The sequence below is a fragment of the Chenopodium quinoa genome, unplaced genomic scaffold, assembly GCF_001683475.1.
Source record: "Chenopodium quinoa cultivar QQ74 unplaced genomic scaffold, ASM168347v1, whole genome shotgun sequence".
Lineage (NCBI taxonomy): Eukaryota > Viridiplantae > Streptophyta > Magnoliopsida > Caryophyllales > Amaranthaceae > Chenopodium > Chenopodium quinoa.
In genome coordinates, this window is record NW_018743285.1 from 3,492,842 (window position 1) to 3,515,684 (window position 22,843).

General features: G+C 33.7%; 3 protein-coding genes across 4 annotated transcripts; 2 read left to right on the plus strand and 1 right to left on the minus strand.

Annotated features, from left to right (window-relative positions):
* On the plus strand, positions 1-6,403 carry LOC110735760. The gene is made up of 10 exons (XM_021915942.1): positions 1-137; positions 1,217-1,308; positions 1,481-1,693; positions 1,862-2,083; positions 2,170-2,309; positions 2,711-3,007; positions 3,143-3,433; positions 3,590-3,853; positions 3,991-4,263; positions 4,403-6,403. The coding sequence occupies exons 1-10, from the start codon at positions 135-137 to the stop codon at positions 4,411-4,413; spliced, it is 1,806 nt and encodes a 601-aa protein (XP_021771634.1). The 5' UTR covers positions 1-134; the 3' UTR covers positions 4,414-6,403.
* On the plus strand, positions 4,553-5,199 carry LOC110735825. The gene is made up of 2 exons (XM_021916008.1): positions 4,553-4,577; positions 4,673-5,199. The coding sequence occupies exons 1-2, from the start codon at positions 4,553-4,555 to the stop codon at positions 5,197-5,199; spliced, it is 552 nt and encodes a 183-aa protein (XP_021771700.1).
* Positions 6,234-22,601, minus strand: LOC110735762 (imidazole glycerol phosphate synthase hisHF, chloroplastic-like). Of its 2 annotated transcripts, XM_021915943.1 has the most exons (20): positions 22,457-22,601; positions 21,370-21,549; positions 21,194-21,276; positions 19,931-20,025; positions 18,729-18,832; positions 16,675-16,844; positions 16,459-16,573; positions 15,564-15,616; positions 15,429-15,467; positions 14,931-15,029; positions 14,105-14,167; positions 13,959-14,021; positions 13,696-13,778; positions 13,511-13,619; positions 13,384-13,437; positions 11,064-11,151; positions 10,243-10,280; positions 8,112-8,217; positions 7,270-7,436; positions 6,234-6,908 (listed from the first exon to the last, which is right to left on the minus strand). In XM_021915943.1, exons 2-20 carry the CDS (start codon positions 21,545-21,547, stop codon positions 6,849-6,851), a joined length of 1,767 nt encoding a protein of 588 aa, XP_021771635.1. In that variant the 5' UTR covers positions 21,548-21,549; positions 22,457-22,601; the 3' UTR covers positions 6,234-6,848. The 2 variants fall into 2 exon arrangements, with proteins under 2 accessions (XP_021771635.1, XP_021771636.1); XM_021915944.1 differs by lacking the exon at positions 22,457-22,601 and having other exon boundaries at positions 21,190-21,276; positions 21,370-21,499.
* Positions 22,602-22,843: the final 242 nt, after the last annotated feature.

The window sequence follows — 22,843 nt, forward strand, 5'->3', positions numbered from 1 at the left end:
TCTTCTCTTTTGGGTTGAAAAATGAAAAACCAAATGTTTAGTTCTTTGAGGAAAATAAACAACATGAAAACCCAAAATTCAGCTCTTTGTTTCTAGATTAATTCCTCTGCATTCTCACACAAAGCACCGCAAAAATGGTGAGTCTCTCTCTTTTTTATTTTTTATTTCCTTTTAATAAAAACTGCCTATTTTAATAAAGTCGAATGCTGAAAGTTGTTCTATCATCTTTTCTGTGATCATATCCTCAATTAATCTCTCCTTGATCTTCATTTTTTGCATGTTATGTCGTCATTGTTGCTTATTCCTGTAAAAAAAAAAATTATTATATTTTTTTAATTTTTATTGCATTAATTATTAGTATTTTATAATTTCTTACTATATTTGGAATGCGTAAGTCTCTTAAGTTGTGGGTTTCCCTTTTGAGATCATTTTTTTTAGTTTTTCATGAAATGGGGTTTCTACTTATGGGTTTGTTATAATTTTTTTGTTTTAGAATTGGAGCTTTTAGTTGTTTAATGAATCCTAGGGTGACAAAATTGGTATTGCAGTATTTGCTTAAGAGAATCATCTGCTTGCTCAATTGGTATTTGTTAGAAGTATGGTAAGAATGAACAACAATTGTTTTTGATATATGCAACCTAAGGGCTGAATATAATTATTAAATAAATTACGGAGTACTTCGTATTAAGTTAGGGAGTTATAATAAAATCACTTGTCGGAGTATTATCTCTTTGTGTAGAAAGGAAGATAAACCAAATTTTTTTTATTTGGTGTCTAAAGATCCACAACGGCGGGGGGTGAGAATCAATTTTATTTGGTGTCTAAAGAGCCAAAAGGGCGGGGGGTGAGAATCAATTCCAAGGTCTCTTATCACATGCTACTTAAACCACATGCCAACTTATCAAATTATGACTTTGATTCTGCATGTTTGCATACTGTTTAAGACCTTAAACATCATTCAATTTAGATTTATGCTAACTAATAAATTTTACCACAAAAATCATGGTCCGTAACTTGATATTTTTCATAGTACGTGTAAACTGCAATGCATCCCATCATCCTTATATACATACTCTTCTTGGTAGACTCAGTTTGTTAGCATGGTCCGTTAAGATTTTCCTCAAAAGCTCCCTTTTTAAGTTTGTCATGCACATAGTCTCTAACTAAACAAGCCATTCATGTATTTGATAGATAATGCTGTTTCTTTTTCCTGTAGGAAAAAATCTGTCAAACATGTGGATTTGGAGTGAAAGAGTTCTCTAGATACTTAATTTATTGTACCGAATGTTGGGACACAGTTGAGCACATGTAAGTTGGACAACCATTCTTATTCAAGGAATTCTTCAGGAGTGAATTTGTGGAGTTTGATTATTTGATTTCTGCAGAAAGTTAGATAATGGCTAGCAAAATTGGTTAATTTTCTGTTGATTTCTCTGGCAATCAGGACTGTATAAAATTAACTATGAATTTTTAATTTCAGATATTGTCTTGGCTTATCAGCTGATGATATTAGTGAAGATTTCAGTTGGAAATGCGATTCATGCCCATCAACAGATGAATTACTGGCAAAAGTGATAAAATATGGGGATAAACAAGATGAAAAGGTCGAATTTGCTGGTAGTGGTCCATTGAGAATTTTAGATTTTACTCTGGCTGATGCTAGTGCAATCCCGGTAGTAGGGCCAATTTGGAGGTGTGGTGTTTAACATATCTCATGTGTTCTTCCTAAATTTTGTTCATGTTTTGATTGGGAGGCAGATAATTTAGTTTGCTTTTCTCTCTTTCCTCCTTTTTCTTTTTATTTATTTATATTTTGCTTCGGCCCCTTCATCGTGCACATGGTTTGTTTGCTTCTTGATAGGGGAGTTTTCAATACCATTGGAAGTTTATATGTAAGTTCGAAAGGGCTCGAGGCGTTTATGCCAAAGACTTCATATTCAAAAGTTGTCAATATTGTACGATCAATGCCACCCTCTATTTTTTTCAGCATGAAAGAGAGGTGCAAGGTTTGGCCTAATGATTTTGATGAATTGGGGGCTGCTGACTGCAATATTGGACTTTACATCTTTCCTGAATCTTCGAGGTATCACTTTTAATAAGTTTTTCATTTCTTGTCTTTAAATTTGTGTAACAAAAGAGTTGGAAAATAAAATCTCTTTTTTTGTTTAGCTTTTGTAACAGGACTGAGGCTGATTACAACAATTTGATGGAGTACATGAAATCAAATGACCTAGCCATGACAGCCAAGATGGACAACTTAGAGTTGTTGGTTTTTACTTCCTTTGAGATATCGGCTCCAGAGAAACGCAGTAATTTACAACTTTATACTTCATAATTTGAAACTTAATACTCCTTCCGTCTCTTTTTGGTGTTCTTTTTTTTGAATTCAAATATTCGATTGCAAGTTTAATTTTATACTTCGTTGATAATATAGTCACGTGGGATCTAGTTTGATCTGTCTTGAATGTGTAGTTCCCAAACATCAGAATTTTATAATTTTTATAATATGTTTTCAAGATTTTTAAGCTTAGATGCGTGCTTTGAAAACTTAACAAATAGTGAAACATGAACAAAAGAAACGGAGGGAGTACTTTATAATTTTTCTTCCATTTGATGGATGCAATCAAAGGGTTGATTGGAAATTATATTCTTTACTTCCATTGATATTGATAGATAATACTTAATGATATTGACAGTTGATTTTGTTCAGAAATTCAAGGAAAATACTATCTTTGGGGGACATTTAAAGAAAAAGAATTTCGACAAGAAAGTCCATCTAAATGCTACCGGCCAAGTGCTGTTAAAAATGGGACCAGCAAAGGTGTAAGAGCAGTGGACTGCCCAGAAGAAAAAACAGCCAGTCTTAGTGCCTCTTTATCAACTAAAACTGGTGCTATATCCAAGCAGTGGAAAACACTCAAGAAGACTAGAAATAAAAGGTCTCATCTAAGGCGCAATTGCATACCACCATTAAGGCCTGAATGCAAGAGAGCTAGGAGTAAAAGAGGTAAGATATTGCTCTTTAAGTGAGGAGGTGCAAAGATTTATGACGGGTCTTAAACTACTAGATTCACTTTCAATGAGGTACAACTAGATTTTGTGGTTACATGTTTGACCTTTATATATGTGGGCATTAACACAGGTAAAGAAAGGAAAGTGGTATCAGGCAATGACCAGAAAGCCACTATGCTATTTCAGACATCCAACAAACAAAGCCTAGCTGAAACCTGCCCAATTGTAGAAGCCCCTCATCCAGAAGAATGTCTACCTCGAGTTAAGATAAAGATACTTAAAACCACAACTGTTGATGAGTCCTCTGTCATTACTTTAGGGAAACAATTGAGCACTAGTCTGCCGAATGATATGATTGATTCTTCAGAGTACATTATAAAATTGAAATCCTCTAAAGTAGATGATACGTCAGCTGGCCAAGGTATATCTTTTCGATCATTGGTCAGACTCAATTCACTCAAATACTTCTTGTTTATATAACAAATTTTTGGTGATCATATGCTCTAGTTTGTAAAAATGAGTTGATTAGTTTTCTCATTTTTTGTTTTTTTCTTTCCTGTTTGTTTCATTGATGAAGATCCAAAAGAACTTGTTCCTCCTTTGACCACACTTACAAAAGAAAGATCACAAAATAACGAGACCTTGAATATATGTGATGTTTCCCGCTCTAGTCTTGGAAACCCTTTTGACTCAAAAGACAGTGGTGAGGAGACCATTTCAGTTAAGCCAATCAAAGGCCTAAATTCCCAGCAGCAGGAATCTAATTGGTCTGCAACAGTCGGGGAGAGCAGAATCATTGAAGGAAAATCAGCTGAGGCAGAGCAGCTGAACCATGAAGATGGTATAAAGTTTGCCAAATCAAAGTTGCTTTTCATTAATATTATTCATTTTGGGTGATATATTTCCTTCGTTGTTAATTATTATAATACTAAGGAATATTGGCCTTCTCTTTAAATTTTATACCTTCTGTATGTTTAGGTATTAAGCTGCATGGTGCATTGCTTCCGAATGAACTTTTGGAATCCTTACAGCTTCAAGCACAAGACAGCAATGCCTATCTAGCCTCTAATCCCATGAATAAAGCCTTTTTATTCCTTTTGGTTGGTAATCAAGAAGATTCTGAGGTAAAAGAGACCAATCCTTCGAGCAATGGACAAAGCAATCCTTGCTCCAAAGATGAACCCTTAGCTGATCATCAATATACTGTTGGCAAAAAAGTTTTTCATGAAATTAATTCCCCAGCTGATGATGGTATGTGAAAAGGATAATTAGAAATGTTTTTTTTAATCACTTTCAACTGTTCTATACTATTAACACCCTCCTGCTCCTGTATTAGATATTTTATCTCCTTTCTACACCTTATTTACCCATTTTTGGGGTATGTTTTCAGGTCTACCATGATTTCCTCCCCTAGAAGATCAGCATGAGATACCTCTTGAGAAAGGTTTAAGTACGACTCCCGTTATTATTGATCTTGAAGAAGAAAAGCCCGAAGCATTTATCTCTCCATCTGTTGCTCCTATTGTAATCTTGGATCTTGATGCTGAAGAATCTCCCAAAAGTGGGTCTGAAAACTTTAGAGAGTCAAGTTTTGTGAAAATACCAGCCTCCATTTTAGAAATTGCAGGTACTTACCATGACATCAGCTCAAATTGTGTAGGAGCACAAGTTGGCCGGTACAACATCAAATCTGACTTGGCCCCCATTCTTACAAAAATTCTTGAAAAGCATGGAGATATTGCTTTGGATTGCAAAATTGATCCCAAGGTTCCATTGGAGAACATATGCAAAGCTGTTCAGGACCTTGAATCAGTCTGCTTAAGTGGCCTACGCTCCCATCATGTGAACCACCTAAGAAGTGTGCTGCAACTTGGTGAAGCTGTAGGGATCAATGTGAAATGGCTCTGCAAGCGATGTAACGACCTTGAGAAGCTTGCTTCTCATCTTAGCCAGTACCCTACTCTAAAGAGTGATCTGGCTCATACCAAAAAGGATATCCAGCATAAAGAAGAGATGCTGAGTTCGAAAAGAACCATGGAGGCAAACCTGCTACCGGAAATCAAGTCACTGGAAGCAGAATTGGAGTCACTGAAGGAATACAAAGAGAAGTCAGTTTCTGCCTTGCAGTCCATTACTTCATTTTTTGGAACCTTCCATGATAAGTCTGTGGTGGATGGACTACTTTAGAAACCCAGGTAGGTAGGTCCGTAGGTAGGTACATTATGTTAACAACTAACTATTTCTCACAATAGTCACAAACATATACATGTTTTTCACGATATTAACATGAATGTATATTCTGTCTGCTGTTGTAAAGGCTAATCCTGCAGTCAGTATCTCTTTAAATCTTCAAACTTTTGCACTATCTTGTGACAGTTACTCCGCATTTTAATAACTTTTAAGTGAACCAACCCTCAGTAATCATATTGGACTCCTGTACATGCTGCAAACCTATCTCCTTTCTTACACATATGGTACTTGTAATCAGAACCAGTATTGCAGAACTGTGGTTCGAATCTCTAACAACAGACTTGTTTCATTTGCTAGACGCTTACTGGTTTTTTAATGTTATCTCTTGGTAGTCAATCTGGTATCAGTTTCTTGTCTACATCTACATTGTACATATATTTGATAAGGATTCCTAACTATGCATTATATGTTGAATGCTATACTGATCAACATATAGTCTAACTCTGAGATTGGTAATTCTTTCTCATTTTTGTTGTCAAAAGTTTTGCGTTAGTACTACAACACCTCTGACAGTGTAAACACGTAAATGGCTCAGATTTTGGATAGAACTGATTCTGTACTATAGTAGTGGCAGCAACTAAGTTTATTGGTTTATAATTTCTGATCAATTACGAAAAATGAATCAATGAGAAGAAATCAATAATTCCTAGACACAAAAATCATGTGTAAAAGAAGGCTAATGTACTTCAAATATTCAATTCCTGCTTAATTGAAATAATCAAACAAGTCACATAGTCAACTATGTTTTTCGTACTACTCAAAAAAAAAAAAAAAAAAAAATAAATAAATAAATAAAAATAAAAAAACCCAACACTATCTTTTTCGTAACTTATTTTTGTTTTTGAGTACATTTTACCAAGAGATTCACCCATTACATTACGAGTAACATAAAGAACAAGGACTTTATGAAGAAATAAAATGCTTTTAGTAAAGCTGGCATTTTCTTAATAAGTATGCAGTACAAAATTAGGGGAATGGTAAGTGAACATTCATTGCTCATAAATTATTGCTCATAAATTAGGCAAAATGTATGCCAAAATCAACATTTATTGCTCATAGATTAGGCAAAATGTATGCATTACAAAATTAGGGGAATGGTCCCCTCAAAAAAAAAAAAAAAAAAAAAAAAAAAAAAAAAAAATATTTAGGGGAATGGTAAGTGAATCAAGCAGTTTAGAGTTGCAAAAAAGAATCCAATAATTTACTCAATTGCCCTGAGAATACGAACTCTTGAGGTTAGTCGATTATGAAAGATTATCAACTTGTAGTCCCTCCGTCCCTAAAAAATTGCTCCATAGCTTGATTGGTAAATTTCCCCCCTTGCAACCTCGCTCTCTTTATCTCTTTCCTCATCACTAAAATTGCCCACCCGTGAAGGCTGTGATCACAGATTTGGCTTTGCCTTAAACAAGTGAAGTAAAGGGTTTTAGACAATCTGTTGGGGACAGAGGGAGTTCTAGGCAGAAGACCACTATAAGTACAACATACAACACTACAACAGAACTATCAATCAGACTTCCACCCAAAAAATAGACGACTTTCCCTTTCAATCAGGCTAAGGTTCACCCCATATCAGTAGGATTACTTCACATTCTGACTTCAACACCTTCCTTCAACAAGTGCTCCTTCACAGATTGAACAGGTACCTGGCCACAAATAACAAGTTTCAATATGCCTATGTGACAAAGATTATGCAAATTAAATCAGATTTAGGATGTAAATGTTCAAAAAGAAAAACTTCAACAAGTTGACAAATTACACCACCAACACTAGTTTTCTTTTACAGGCAGAGGGTGTATTTTATATTTCAAGGAAATAGGCAAAGAATCGCTTATGATTTCTGATAGCTAGAAGGGTTGTAAACTTATAAGCATTTTTCAACATAAGAGAGGGAAATAACAGGAAAATCCTAACTACTACATGAGAAATAATACACAAATCATCCTTCTAAAGTGTCATTTAGAAGCTTGAAAGCTATTAAAAGAGGAATCCATGGGTAAACTTTACCTCCTTGCGATGGAATATTCCAGCAGCAAGAGCAGCAGAAGCATTTGTCTTCTTGAAAACTTCTGAAAAGTGTTCAACAGAACCAGCACCACTACTTGCAATTACAGGGATGCTAACAGCATCAGAGATGAGCTTTACAAGATCTATATCAAATCCTTTTCCTTGACCTGGCATAATGATTAATAACACGAGAAAGGAGGTAATGAGAATCATAATTCACACGATGCAATTTTAATTTTCTGGTCAGGAAACAAATTGATGTCAATATTATCTTGTAAAACTGCCAAAAACAGATCCAAACCTTTACCCTAGTAAAATGAGGAGGAAAAAAAAAAAAAGTAAATAAACAAAGAAATCCTAATGTGTAATCTTGAACTAAAAAATAACACCCAGCTGCAAAATTTACATGAGATCACTAAAGAACCTATTCAAGGATCATTTGAATGCATAATATGACCTCTAAGACTGGAAATGTGAAGAAAAAAAATCTTTGTAAGCAAATTGACATTGACAAATGGTTAAAACATGAGTTTTAGGGGTTCTTCAATGATAGAAGATCATAATCAATAATTGTTTTCCGTTAATGATCATGAAACAACACTTATTAGAAAAGAAAAACAGAAAGCACATTCATGCAACTACTGCTGATCTAGAAGGAACAATACAATAGACAAAATCCAAACAGGAAAAACATACAAGCAGGGTTTTTAAGTCAAAAACATGTCCACAATACATTCACTACTCTTAATTCAAAGTATACATGTTTCTGTCAGCTATGTCACGCCAAGCATAGTATTCAGAGTCTTAAGACATTCAATTCTCTGTCAAGCAGGAAAGCCTACCATCACAATCTATGCAGTTAAGCAATATTTCACCAGCTCCTAACTCCTGCACAGCTTTTGCAAGCTCATACGCTCCGATTGGGCGGCCTTCTCTCCCACCATTGACCTTGAGAAAAAAAAAGCATGTGCACCATTATATTAATAAAATTTTAGACAGCAACATAGCACCACGCAAGCATAGAAAGACATTTAAGAAACATTATTCAACTAGACTTTTATGAACTCCTGCTTGAAAAAGGAGCGTAAACATGTTTGCTGCCAATCAACATACGAAAGTGCAATATCTCATTTACTAGATATTACATAGCTTTGGAACAACATTTGAATTGTGTTTAACAACGGGTAGACCAAACATACAAGTCTAAACATATCAATCGATGAAAAAAGTATTTAGTATATCAGGTTGAGTTAAAGATATTAGCATTCAAAATCAGTAGTTAGCACGGAGTATATCATTTTTTTTTTTTCCCAATATATCATCTGAAATTTCATGTCCTTGTATATGGTGAATTACCTACACATTCTATATAAACTAAATGAAAAGCTAATATTATTAAACACTTCTTTTTATTTTATTTTAATTCAGCTAGATAGATAAGACAGTAGATATTTTGAACATTACATGTTACATAAACACTTCCACCATGGAAAATCACTATACACCAAACTATTTGTTGATTTCCCTCACAATCACATTACATTGATGGAGTTGACCATACAACATTCATGAGAAAGGGAACTGGATTTATCTAATCCTTGTGCAAAGTTATATAGGGACCAAACTCCTCCATACAACATCTTCATCCCAATGACCCAATGGACTGAAGTTGTATACCATCACCTCATGACGATGCAAGTAATAGGCAATTTAACAAGTGGCACCTTGACAAAATTCTAAAGCAGGATGATACATGAAGCAAAAGAACGGTACCATTATTAAGTCTGAATTATGATTCATAATTAAGTCTATAGTATGATTCATGTCACGATAGTGATGATTCATTATTGAGTATGAAAGGTAAAAAAAAAAAAAAAAAAAAAAAGGACAAAACCAAAAAAAAAATGGTGAGAGAGAACAGATGCACTTTTTTTCTTTTTATAAAATCTTTTTTTTTTTTTCATTTTATAATATATGGTTTTGCCTCAGTCATAGTAATTAGTTCCCTAGATTTATGAAAGGGAATCACCAAGATGACTTAGTTGGTTCAATTCACCAAACACAGTACAAAATTACCATAAGCAATGAGCCACAACATCATATCCTTGTCCTTACCTAACCCTGCAAAACGAATTTGTAGCCAATAATCCATAGTTCTTAATACTAGGCACTCTGCGCAAAAGGTAACTTGCAATTTCACAATGACCGAAAACTGTGAACAAGACTGACTAGCATTTAATAAACATCAGGTGAAGGAACTAGTCAGCCTATGCCTTTGAAGAATGTCATTAGTATTAATCCTACGATTCCTACCCAATGCCAATGTCAGACAAAAGCTCTCACCTTTGAAGGGACTTTTGCCTTCCATCTCATATTTGCAAGCAGGAAAAATAGAAAAACTTAGGGGGCTGAGTCAAGCAACAGAGAAATTGTTTACATGAAAATGTTCTTGAAGAGTCCCTCATCCAAACCTTTGTATACACTACTGCAATCAATTGAAGGAAGCTTCTCTAACTCCTCATGTGAAGCAATAATGGGTACAGGTACAACAGCTGTCTTTCATGCATTGTCTATAACTCATAGTCTCATAACCTCTTATGTGCAAACTAATGTTGGGTCAAAAGACTCAAAATAACTTCAGAAAGACCTACTCTGATCACATGTATGATAAAACATAGAAAAGCCTAGAATAAAAATCATTCCTAATTCCTTAGAGAGCTCAAGCTTAGGGTAGGAGACATCAAACTAAAAAGGTTAGGAGATCATAATATACATACTATTTAGTTCTATTTGCATCTAAAATTAATAGTGATGGTGCATAGCTATTATTCATGATTATTAGAATGTGAAGAAAATAAAAATATATTCAGCAATTATGAGGGACATAAACAGTCTTCCAAGAGGCGATTACATTAAGCTTTGAATTAAAAGTAATCTAAAATCATCACATAGTAGGTCAGAGAATTTACTTACTGTGCACTGATACCAAGCATATGTTTCTCCATTTGGACCTGGAATCCATCAAGGCATTTAGAAAAAATAAAATCATAAAGAAATGAATATATTATCTGAACATGAGATAATTGAAGATAGAGAAACAATTAAAATATATATATATATATAAATTTAAACATTAACAAATACAATTTTATACCTCAAACTAAAACAAGTACTAGTCCAACAGTTTTTTATAGCCAATTGACAAATTAGTATAACAACTATTAACACAAGGTGCAAAAAGACATAATATAACTGAATATGATGCAAAGGAAGATCCCAATTAAGATATTGTTAAATAAAACAATAATGCTTAAAATGGAGTTAGAATGGAAATAATGATCAATATTTCACCCAAAATGCTGACCACTTATTGTGAGTTGTGATCCTTAAAAAAGCAAATACAAAAATTCTGTATTTTATTTTATTTTATTTTTTAAACGTAAAGATTCAAAACCGAAGATGTCGATGGAGAGTCACCTGCTATTGATGATAACAACATCATGAAATACAGTGTATAAGCGCAATAAGTCCTATAGTTGAATACTAAGGCAATCATGATATAAATTAGGCAGAAAAGACCCGTATAAAAACCAAATGATTCAAGATTCAACACATTTGGTTCCAACAACAAATAAAGAATTGACAATCGCTATTTGCCATAAAATCATACTAGAGTTTAATTTTAACTAATCTGACATTGAAAATCATTAAGAACAAATTAGGTATTCTTGTCAGCAATTCAGCATGTAATGGATGTAAAATCAAACTAGCATACACCATGAAAGGTAATCTACCTGGAATAGTAACCTTAACAGACTTGAATGGCACATCATTAGGAGTATTTATGTATACTCGACGGGGATCAATGCTTACCACAACTGCCTGTGAAACAATTCATTAATCTCTTAAATACAGCATTGCTAAATGCAATTAAGAGTGACTCAAAATGAGGTTTTTTTTACAGCACAACAGTACCACTAGCTGTATCATCTGCATGCATACAACAATGATGAAAATATCACGCAAGTATGCAAAAGATTCTATAATAAGATGGCACCAATTTTCTAACCTTTGGTCAAAAGCTTCATGATGATAGGCTTGTCCATTTCATTTAGGGTAGAAAAATATGTAATACTTTCCGTTTTTGTTTTAATTGCACCATTTAGACTTTTACACTATTCACACAATATCCTTATCCATAAAGAATAACATAGTCAAGTGGGATCTAGTTAAATTCGTCTCGATATCTACTTTTTAAAATATCAATTGTTTTTATAATTTTTACTAAAGTATAATTAAAGATATTTGGCAAGCGTGAAATCACAATTGTTGCAATTATAAAAAAAAAATAATAATAATAATAATAATAATAATAAAAAGAAAACGGAGGAAGTACATATTAACCCCTTCACTAAAGAGCGCTAAAGGCAAACACCATTTCAATAATTAGAAGAAACAAGTATTGTGCATATGGAAAAAGTATACGAGTATCCCATTAAATCTCCCTAAATTTGATATTGTTTTTCCCAATAACAAATATTACATGCACACCTACAACAATAATTAAAAAAAATAAAAATATTGTCAAAAACAATACAAACTTTGGGAGGATGTTTTTAAACAAGACAACCTTTTGATTATTCTGAATGTTACAACCTTTGGGGGTCTCAATTTTAAACAAGACAAAAAACTTATAACCTACTAAACCAATTGTCCATGACACGTGTCATCATATAGTTGGTCCAAATTATTAAATTTTGATTTTTAAGAAAATAAATAATTTTTGATTAAATTTTGGCCGGTAGGGAGGGTGGTTGGGTTTCGCGGAGGCTATGGGAGGGGGTAGTGGCCGGAGATGGTGGAGGAGGAGAGGGGAAAGGTTTTGGTGGGGAGTGGGGTGGCCAGCGATGGTGGCTGCGTTTATTTTAATTAATTTTTAAATTTTTTTAGTTTTTTTTAACTTTTTTTAGTTGTTTTTTTATTAGTTAGATAATTACCTTTCATATGCTGTCACGTGGCACAATTAACCTTTATGACGAACGACTCATTAAGGGCATTTTGTGACATTTTTGTGAAACTCATGGATATATAGTGAATTTGATGACATTTTTGTAAAACTCATGGATATATAGTGAATTTGAAAAGTTTCAAACCAATCATAAAGCGACTCATGTCATAATAACATGTTTAACAGGTTTTTTCCGGTTTTGACTTGTTTAAGATTGAGACACCCAAAGGTTGTAATATTCTTCTTGTTTAAAAACAATTGTCCAAAGGTTGTATTATTAATGACAATTTTTCCTTTATTAAATATTGCTAAAAATCTAACATTACCATGCCAATGAGATAAAAAAAAAAAAAAAAAAGCGGGCGAACTAAAATGGCCTAAATCACAAAATAATAAAATACTAGTATATTTTACTAGAAAGATGGGGCAGTAAATAAAGAAAAATACATGAAACACACCTATCACAAGACAAAATCCCCCCCTTCCCCCTTCTTTCCACACACACCAGACGCACCACACTTTTTGTGTGAAGATGCAAATTTGGTGCTGAAAACCACCAAGGATTGCTTACTGGCAATCTCTATTGCAGTAACAACCACCAAATTAATTGTTTTTTTTTTTTTTCTTTTTTGAACACCAAATTAATTGTTTAGCCACCCATGAATTAAGGTTCCTATAATTAGGGTTTTTAAATTGGGGATTAAATTGAAGTAATCACAGTCAATCAACAGAGGGCTTTTGCTGGAATTATCACTTTAAATATGGGGTGATATTCAATTTGGAAAAAATAAAAATAAAAAAATAAAGTTCATTCTAATTACACCTTACACCGAGGCACATTTTGGGCACTTTATAAACTAAGAAGGGAATATTTGGGTTTTGGGTGGGTGAAAGTTTGAAACCAACTAAATAGAGTGTTGCAAATTTTTAAAACTTCCCACCCAAAATGGAAAGTGTTCCAAATTTTTTATAACGGAGAAAGTACATATATGACTACCAGATACTGCCTCCTTTATCAATGATAAGCATGGTACCAAGTGTATCTAGAAATATGGCAGCTAAGATGAACCGTAAAAGAAAAATACACAAGTAACTACAGGATATACCTGATTGCCATAAACTTGTGAAATCTGTTCCAAGCTGCTCCTTCCACTTTTCACCTACAAAATTCCGTCAAAAATCTACTCTATAGAAGCAAACAAAATATCAAAAGGTTGTCTTAAGAAGACATACTCCAGTTAGCAAGTACTCCTCAGCAGCATAAACAGCATCACTACCGATAGAAATTTTATCAGCACCTGACCTAAAATATTCTGAAGCAACTTCCAAACTAGTGTAGTGCCTGACAAAAACAAAAACAAAATCAAATTTAGTTAGCTGTCTTTAATGGTACTTTATGTGAACAAAGTGGTGTTTACCTTCCATTTGCATCAGTAAAATCCCTAATGCCACCTCCCACAGTCAATGGAACAAAAACATTCTCTGAAGCAAATCTCAGAACCTTAATTTAATAAGAGAACCACAAAATTGGAATATTAGCAAATTAAAACACACACACACGCGCATAATGGGGAGTGAAGAAAAAGCTAAACTTATAAAGTTCAACATGCAGAGGAAAAAAAAGAAGGAAAAAAAAAAAAAGTAAAACAATAATGCAGCAAAAGAAGCTCGAAAAAAACACCTGCAACATTGGCAAGTCACCCAATGGAAAGTCCCTAAAACCTGTGATGTTGAGAAAACTGATCTACAAAAGAAGGGATAACTTCAACTTCAACCTCCTAAAGTACAATATCACCATAGTATACATTCAACCAGAGAAACACATACCTCATCAGCTCCATCTTCATAGTATTGCCCGGCAAGTTCCACTGGCTTGCCAAGATTTCTTACCTAAAAAGAGAAGAGAGAGAAAAAAAAAAAATCACATCAACAATCAGCAATAGCTAAAGTAAACTAGGGAGAAATGTGAGAAAAAAGAAAAGTAAAACAACCTATTGTACATTTGTTTGTCAGTTAATGATGAGAGTTTAGTGCAAAGAGTTTTAAGAGGAAGATACAAAATACCTAATTCAAGATTTTCAATACCAAGTCTAAGCATTTTAGGCAAAATCAAATCTACTATTTAAAGTAGAAGGGATGTGAGGCAAAAGGGACAAAATTAAAAAAAGACTCATGTTTGGTTATACCCACTTACTAGACTCATGATTCAAGGGAGTGAAAATAAAGTAAGAGAGATGAAGTAGGGCATGAGTAAGAAAATGGTGGATAAAGTAAAGAGAGAGTTGGCAGAAATGTGTAGATATTATGAGGTAAGAGGGTAAAATGGGCAAACATAGAATAAAGTAGAAGGCTACCATTATTGACAAAGACATCTGGATATCATGACACTAAAAAGCAGCAAAGGCCATGCTGACTTTCTCAACAAGGCCAAATTGCTTCAGTTGGGCAGTATTATAAAGGATTTTCAATAGATAGAACCGAAATCGTTAATGATTGGTGTTTAATTATCTTGCAAAACCGTGAGAAATTATGCATCCTACATACTTCATATATATTTCATGTAACAGATGGAAACATAAGGAATTATGTCACTGTCATCACAGACACATATTGAGTTGCATCATAAATTGCAATAAAGAAGCTTATCCGGTACCTCATTTTCATCTGTTTGTTCTCTAACATCATATTGATCTCCTTTTGTAACAACAAGATCTCCTTTGTCGTTTGCCCTCACATCAAGACAAGCAATCACCTAGAAAACATGTTCATTGATTTAGCATGTTCAATGGAAGCAAAATTATACATTCAATAAAATATAACTTCAATATCTAGCAGTACAGAAACTGCTCTTTGAATGAATATACAATTGGACTTTTGGAGTAAAATGACTTTCCATGAGAACCATAGTTGAGTTCTTAACTTGGTCTGGATTCTCTGGAATATAGTTAAATGTTATAAAATGCAACTTAAATTTAATATGCCAAGTTACTTCAATAAATGAATATATTGAGGACCTAGTTACACTTGTAATTATGGAGGCACTGGAGCTCCAAACAGTAAATCAGAGAGCAAAAATTTCACTTGTGACCTTGACCTGTAAACTTTGATGACATGAAGTAATGGAACAAAGTAAAAGTTTTTAAGAACATACCCTCTTTGCCAATTTTGATGCTTTTCCTTCAGTTGGTTTCTGTTTTAAGCACCACGCTTTAAGTTCTTAGATTGAAAATAAGCAAAGGTATACAAGATAAAATTGTATTTATGTTTCAAAACCTCAGCAAACTACCTTTGATATGGACTCCGGGTGTAAGAAACGCCTTAATATAGAAAGACCAACATCTGGAAGATTCAATCAGAGACAGATAAGCATAAGAAGTTGCTTCAGAAAGTGACTTGCCTTACTCGTAAGCAATATAGTACATCTATTAAAAGATATCAATCCATCATATAAAAGTCCTAAAAAAGACCAAAGACCATCTAATATATTATCAAACCTGAAGAGCATCCAAGTAAAATAAATTGCAACTACATTTAAGCAAGAATGCCATCAAGCTAGTGGAGGATGATGATTCAAAGACTAAGCATGTTGCACTTGTAACAAATTAAAGATATGTTGAAAGAACTGAAATTGACAGAATAAATACTGCTCATGGTTTATACACGTTTCTTGTGCCTATGTATGGGTGTTCAAAAACCCACGATCCTATCCAAATCAAACATTCTAACACTGAATCGCCCTGCATTGAACATTACAACCCACGTTTCACTCAAAAGTTATTTGCTATTCAGTGAAGGATTCCTCATGTTTCACAAGTAATGGCTCTAAGCCTCTAAGAAGCTAATTTAACTACTGTAATAGCGTAAAATTATTGTAAATCAAAAACATATCCCTACAACCATCAGTCCACAATCAACGCAACATATCAGTCCCCGCAGCATCGTGACCCCAGCCATAGCTATGGGAAGCGTAATCATCTACTCCACTATCACAAAATACCCACAAAAATTAAGATAAAGTTCTTATGTCATGACCAATAATTACTTCTAAGCATATAAATTAGATTCCAAATACAACTCTGAAAATAAAAAAACACTAATTATTCTCAGTCAAGCATAGCAGGAAGGATTACTCATGATATGAAACCCACATCAATAATTAAAATACAAGGAAAATGCCTTGCCTCCACTCTTCTCTGGGTGAAACTGAACAGCATTCACATTTCCCCTTCGGACAGAAGCAATGAATTTGTCTCCATAGTCACAAGTTGCAGTCACCCACTCTTCATTACTATGTGACTGAATAAACAATACAGTTAGCTACAACATAACAGGAGGGCGCTTAAGGAAAGTGTAAGCACTTGACTTGTGATCAGTAAGTAACAGGGATGAAACCATACAGGCATGGCACGATAAGAGTGAACAAAGTAGACATGACGGTTTGCTACATCTTCCAAAATTCCAGCATCCTTCTCAATTTGCAAGGAATTCCAGCCAATGTGTGGTACTCTCAATCCTTTACTGGAATCAAAGCGTCCAACAACACCAGGTATCAAACCTAAGCCCTTCACTAAGGAAAAACAAGAAATGATGGACGAGTCGAAGACTTTTGCTCAGAAAACTATTAAAACAAACAAAAAAACAATTGATGATAATAAATCAATCAAATTTCATACAATGAAATAAAGCCAACCTTATGTTGATGGAATACTATGCCATCAAACTGATAAAAAAAATTTAAGGCATCAGATACAGACATAATTTTAAATTGAGGTGATCGATAAACAAACAAAAATGTAAGGCTATTTTAAATTTTTAATCACCTAGCTTACATCATGAAACAAAATGTACTAACTTTATCATGGCATTTAAACCCAAATTGAGAGATATAATATATCATACATATAGTATCATTTTTCCATATTTAATAATGACTGCAGCCTCAATATCCAAGAATTTAATCGATTGAAGGTTATGTCACAATTATTGCAAGAATGCATCACTTAGTCAAATACATGGGACAAGCTATTTGATAGCTATTCAGGTGAGGCACATGACAATAACAACAATAAGCCAAATAAAAATGCTTCTTCTGCACCAATGTTTACATCCTCATAGAAAGCATATGAGAGTAGGCATGACATATAAAGTAGATAAGCCTCAAAAGCATTTAGCACTAGTTACATATGTACAAAATTTATACACTCTTTCGGCCATAAATTTTTTTTCTGCAATACGTTCAATTTCACATGAAAGTTACACTATAACTTAGCAAGTTTGAATAATTACCAATACAGCTACAAGAATTAGATTTTTAAACACCTCTTTAAGGTTTACAAATATCCCAAGCATAAAGACATAGTGTAATCAAAAGCTATCCCTAGCCTGTTTGTCACTAACTGAAGAACTATGCTAGTGGGAAAGGATTTTCAAATTTTATATGAAAAATAAAAAAATAAAAAATAAAAAATAAAAAAAAATTCTAAGATATTCACAGCAACCTAAGGGTGACTCAAGCATACACCAAAAACATGGAAGATATGATACATTGATATTATCATCCAGAGGTGAAGAAATGGGCAAGGAAGCAAGAGCACCTTCAACAAAGGGAATGTTTGGTTTAATAAAGGAAAAGGAACAAAAGGAGAATGGAAAGCTAAATTGTTAAATTTACATAGTTACTTCCTCTGTTTTACTGAAATTGCAGCACTTCTCATTTCACACTTGCCAATGCATTAATTTAATCACTAATATATTTAATTACCAATAAGTAAAATAATAAAAATTTATCATCATGAAAGTATAGATTGAGCCGAATCTAAGAAAACCCCCCATGACTATTTTTCCTTAACCATAAATATAAGTTAGTCAAAGCAAAGTATGTGAATGTGCATAAGCCAAAGTGTTGCAATTTTAGTGAAGCAGAGGAAGTATTTGTTGTAAAATAAGAAAGGGAATCCTCCAAATTCCATTACCCTAACCTTCAACCACCACCACCACCACCCTATCCTTCAATCTACCCTTCACCATACAAGTATACAACCACCATTGCCCTATATATTATAACATATTGTTCTTATTTAATTGTGAGCATAATTACAATTTTCGTCCAATAAGATAATATACCATATTTCCTGCTTTTCCAACTTATATATAACAAACCTTTTTCAGTCCTATTCATCATATTATTGATGAATTTAACAACGTTGGAATATCAATTCTACATTCTTCATCACAATTTACCACTAAAATTTAAATTGATCCCCCTCCCCCCCCCCCCCTCCTCTCTTTCCCAAAAACAAAAAAAATATATGAAAAATATCATAGTTTTGCCATTGTTACCGTACTTGACAAGAAGTGTTGAGCCAAAATCATCACAACCTTTTAGTCAAAAGTTTCATCTCAATGCTTCAACAAGAACAAGAAAGTCATAAATGAAGGGTCAAACATTTACCAGGTCCATTTTCTTCACTAGATTCAAAAAGCAGTTGGAGACCCAAACAAATGCCTAAGAAAGGGCGATCATTCTTGATGTAATCACATAGAGCATCAGCCAACCTATGGAAAATTGAAAGACAAACAAGAGATTATTAATATAGAGAGAAAAGGATGCAAGTTAAGGAAAAAAAAAAAAAACATTGTACAACTACAAGATTTGACTTTCATACAAAGCTAAGACAATAGATTTAAGGTTTGATCTTGAAGTGAAGCAACCAAACATATATAGATTGATATAACACAAATAGGAGAGCAATAAACAACAAAATACAACAACAACAGGTGTAGATGACAGTAATGAAACCCAATAGTGTCAAGGACATCAATTATGGTTCACATAAGATGTGTCTTCAAAATGCCCATTAATCTGGCCCAAACCGTCCAATTAAAACAGGAATTTAGAATTACTAACCAATAATTTGAAACAATCTTATAATGATTGATATAATACTAGGATCTTTTTAATAAAAAAAAAAAAAAAAAAAAGTGAGTACAGTAAAGTGAGAAAGGCAGTCAGTCATGATTAGGCATAAGATGAGTCTTAAAGATACTAACTAAAAGCTGCTTAGTTAGATCAGGATTTGCTACCCAATGATTATAGTTTGGCATTTGTTCACTTACAATAAACGTCAATTCATCAGAAAGTTGTAGTTTTTGTTCAGCTACTAAAGAATAACCATTGAGATGCATCTACAGGCAAATATGCTTAACACCGTGGTGAACTGGACATAAGCAATAATTTATATAGCTCGAGATACAATAAGAATGCTAAGCAGAATAAGCAACCTAAACAAAGAGATGTACACATAGTTCATCAACAACATTCAGCACTCCACACAGATACCAAGAGACTAAGAAAAACTCATATTTATGATAACAAAAAAGGCTTGGAGAGAGTCTAGAGCTTAGAAACTCCTTTTTTAAACCTCTAATTGTATAGAAGAGCTTTTCTATCCATATCAGTAATCAGTAGCCAGTCATCCAAATAAAGGAGCATCTATTCCAATAGAGCTATACAACTTAATTCAATAATACAGGGAAAGATCAATACATGATCTACCAAATACAATGGAAATGACAAAATAATAGCAAGAAAAAAAAGGGTGAATGAATTGTTAAAAGCCTTTAGAGGATAACACAATTTGCAAGACAACTCACCCCTTTTCATTTAGAACGTTCATGGCTGCAGCAAATGCTCCGACACCGGGAAATATAAGACGATTTGCATTAACAATATCATCAGATGTTTGGACCTGAATATTTGTTAGTAAATGTTAGTCAATTAACCTAGCAGAGTTATAGTTGCTATCAAAGAGGTATATAAGATATTTGATACACATGCACTATCCTAAAAAAACATGCACAAACAACTTTGGGCATGACAAAATACTAAAAGACACTAAATGACATTTGCAAACACACCAGTAATAACCTAGAAAGTTTTTCCAAAAAAAAAAAGCAATAACCTAGAAAGTTGTAAGAAAAAAAAATCTAGAAATAATACCAATAACAGATTACCAAGCAATTACACTATTTTGAAACAAACCTTGTTTATTTTCTTTGGTTAGTAGTAATAAAGATTTAAGACACCTAGGGGGTGCTATCCATAAACAAAAGAATGGCCAAGGACAAAAGGGCTCAACCTATCACAGATTTTGTTTTAATCCACAAAACAGAGATAAGTCAAATAAAACTCATAAGCTAATATAGCGTTAAACTAGTGCTAATTTAAAAGCCCACGAATGGTAACTAAAAACATCAATGAGGGGAAGTAACAAAAGGGCTCAACCTATATAGTGTTTTTTTATTTTCCATTGCAGCTCTCATAAATCGAGAAGTAACTTCTTAAATATTACAATCGCCAAAACAAATTAACAGTCTAAATTTAGGGATTTTTTTTCACATGTTGCAATTGCAAACAATAGTATACACACTGCTGAAAAATATATCATATATACAAGAGACAAAGCAGATAGTTAACTCTATACTCTAATACTCCCTCCATTCTTAAATAATTGTATCACTTGCTTTATTCAACTGTTCATATATAAATTCATCACTACTATATTAGGTAACCTTCTATAAATTTTTATATCTCTCTCCTATGCCATGAATGATCCCCACTCATCATTTATTATTGTTTCTCTCCCCCTCTCTTATTGGCTTTTATATTTTTTCAATTTTTCTCTTTTTTACAAACCCCTTTTGTTAACATAGAGAATCGACATTAGTGTTTTAATCCATAAAATTATGTTCTGAGGATCCTCAATTACTCATTAGCACAGATAGTTGATACATTTTGAACACATACCTAAAACCAAAGTAATTACAAGATGCTAGACAAATACATACTGAACAAACAAAGAGTGCAAGGAAAATAAATATGATAACTTAAAGCGTGCAAGGAAATAAATTACCCACGTCTTTGATATCGAAACCAAGGTGGCTAATGGCATTCCTCAAACTCCTTACATTTCCGGCACCGTAATCGAGTAATGTCACAGCTGTTTGCTCCAGCAACAATGTACAAACAACTTTAAGTCAGATTATTGAAAAAAATGTGCTCCACACATAAGATGAAGAGAGAGAAAGGTAACCATTATCTCCGCTACCAGCAACTGCACGTATAGAGAAGGTTGTCGGTGACTTGACTCTGACATTTTTCTTTGGGACATGGACACGTTGCTGAAGAAAGAGTCCACCATAGCCAGAAACTAGAGAGGTAGTTGATGATGAAGAAAACCCAATCATGGTGTGAGAAGCTGCCACCTCCATACCTTAATGAGTCAAAGTTGCTAGTTAAACTAACAAATAATAGTAAGAAGGTTTTGTTAAGTTCACCATCATTCTCCTGATATGATTTGATATGGTCTATCTTTTTATTTTCTAATTTGATCTTACTTATTTTTCCTAGTTTGAGCCGATAGAATTTTTTTTTTTTTTTTTTCGGCTTTGATTTGTTCTGTTTTCTAACTAAAATAAAAGTTGATCATTATTAATAGGTTAAGGGGTATTTGGTTCACTACTTGGAGAGGAACGTAGCTAAACAGCGCCATTTGGTCACCCTCCATTCATTATGTCTCTTACAGTCTTACCAAGCTACAAGAATCTCCATCTGCAATCTGTAACATCCACCACACAAACTACACCAAAACAAATCCCCACCATTATCTTCCCTTATCATCCATCATGCCACACAACATTGCACCAAACCGCCTCCTCCCCGCAAACAAGAGAGTTCTAGAGTCTAATTTAATTTCATAGCTCAATCCTAACATTAAAAGATTCTGCAACACATTAACAACCAAATTTGATTCAATTATCAATTAGGCTAAAAATTACATAATTTTAGCCTTTTAGGAAGATAAGGTCCAATTTCATAGCTCCATTCTAACGTTGAAGCAGGCCCGTCCCTGAGGCAGGGCAGGAGGGGCGGCCGCCCTAGGCCCAGGGAAAAGAGATTTAATTTCATATTGAATTATCACGAAAAATACATAATTTTAGGGATATTTGATTCAATAATCAAATTACGCTTAAAATTTTCTTTTCTTTTGGATATGATGTTTCATAATCTAAGAATTTACGAAACCTAAACTTAAAGCACTGATAATTAAATTAGATTAGATCAAATATAAACCCTAGATTGTGAAATTGATGTGATGATAACAACAACAAACAGCTTACCTTAGAAGCTGCTTCAATGGGGGATACAAGAATTAGATTCAACGGAAAACGCTTCAATGGAGAACGTTGAGTGCGCTTTAATGAAATAACTCAGAGAGGTAGGAAATGGGAACGGAGGCCTTTAAAAGCCATGACCCGCCGTAGTTATAATATGGGTCTGATAAATAAATGGGTATGATCGTCTAATTATAAGATAGGTGGGCTATATAAAGGTTTTGGTGATTGGCAATGGTGACTTGCCACCTTACCTTTTTCTTATGGAGGATTGGGTGTTTATTCAGCGGGTGATGTTCGACACTATGCTTTCCTTGCGTCGCGTTTGCAGTCTTCTGATCTACAAGCTTCGCTTCTTCGCAATTCTGGTATTGTTGGTCCAGGTCCGGCCTT

Excerpts from the sequence above, each read along its gene's own strand:
- LOC110735825 (XM_021916008.1), top strand. The coding sequence starts at position 4,553 with ATGCTGAAGAATCTCCCAAAAGTGG. Across the intron at positions 4,578-4,672 it reads GAAGAATCTCCCAAAAGTGG|GAGCACAAGTTGGCCGGTAC; the intron begins GTCTGAAAACTT and ends CAAATTGTGTAG.
- LOC110735760 (XM_021915942.1), top strand. Across the intron at positions 1,694-1,861 it reads GTAGTAGGGCCAATTTGGAG|GGGAGTTTTCAATACCATTG; the intron begins GTGTGGTGTTTA and ends GCTTCTTGATAG. Across the intron at positions 3,854-3,990 it reads GCAGCTGAACCATGAAGATG|GTATTAAGCTGCATGGTGCA; the intron begins GTATAAAGTTTG and ends CTGTATGTTTAG.
- LOC110735762 (XM_021915943.1), bottom strand. The coding sequence starts at position 21,547 with ATGGAGGTGGCAGCTTCTCACACCATGATTGGGTTTTCTTCATCATCA. Across the intron at positions 15,468-15,563 it reads ACCCGGAGTCCATATCAAAG|AAACCAACTGAAGGAAAAGC; the intron begins GTAGTTTGCTGA and ends TGCTTAAAACAG. Across the intron at positions 13,779-13,958 it reads GTGACTTGCCAATGTTGCAG|GTTCTGAGATTTGCTTCAGA; the intron begins GTGTTTTTTTCG and ends TATTAAATTAAG.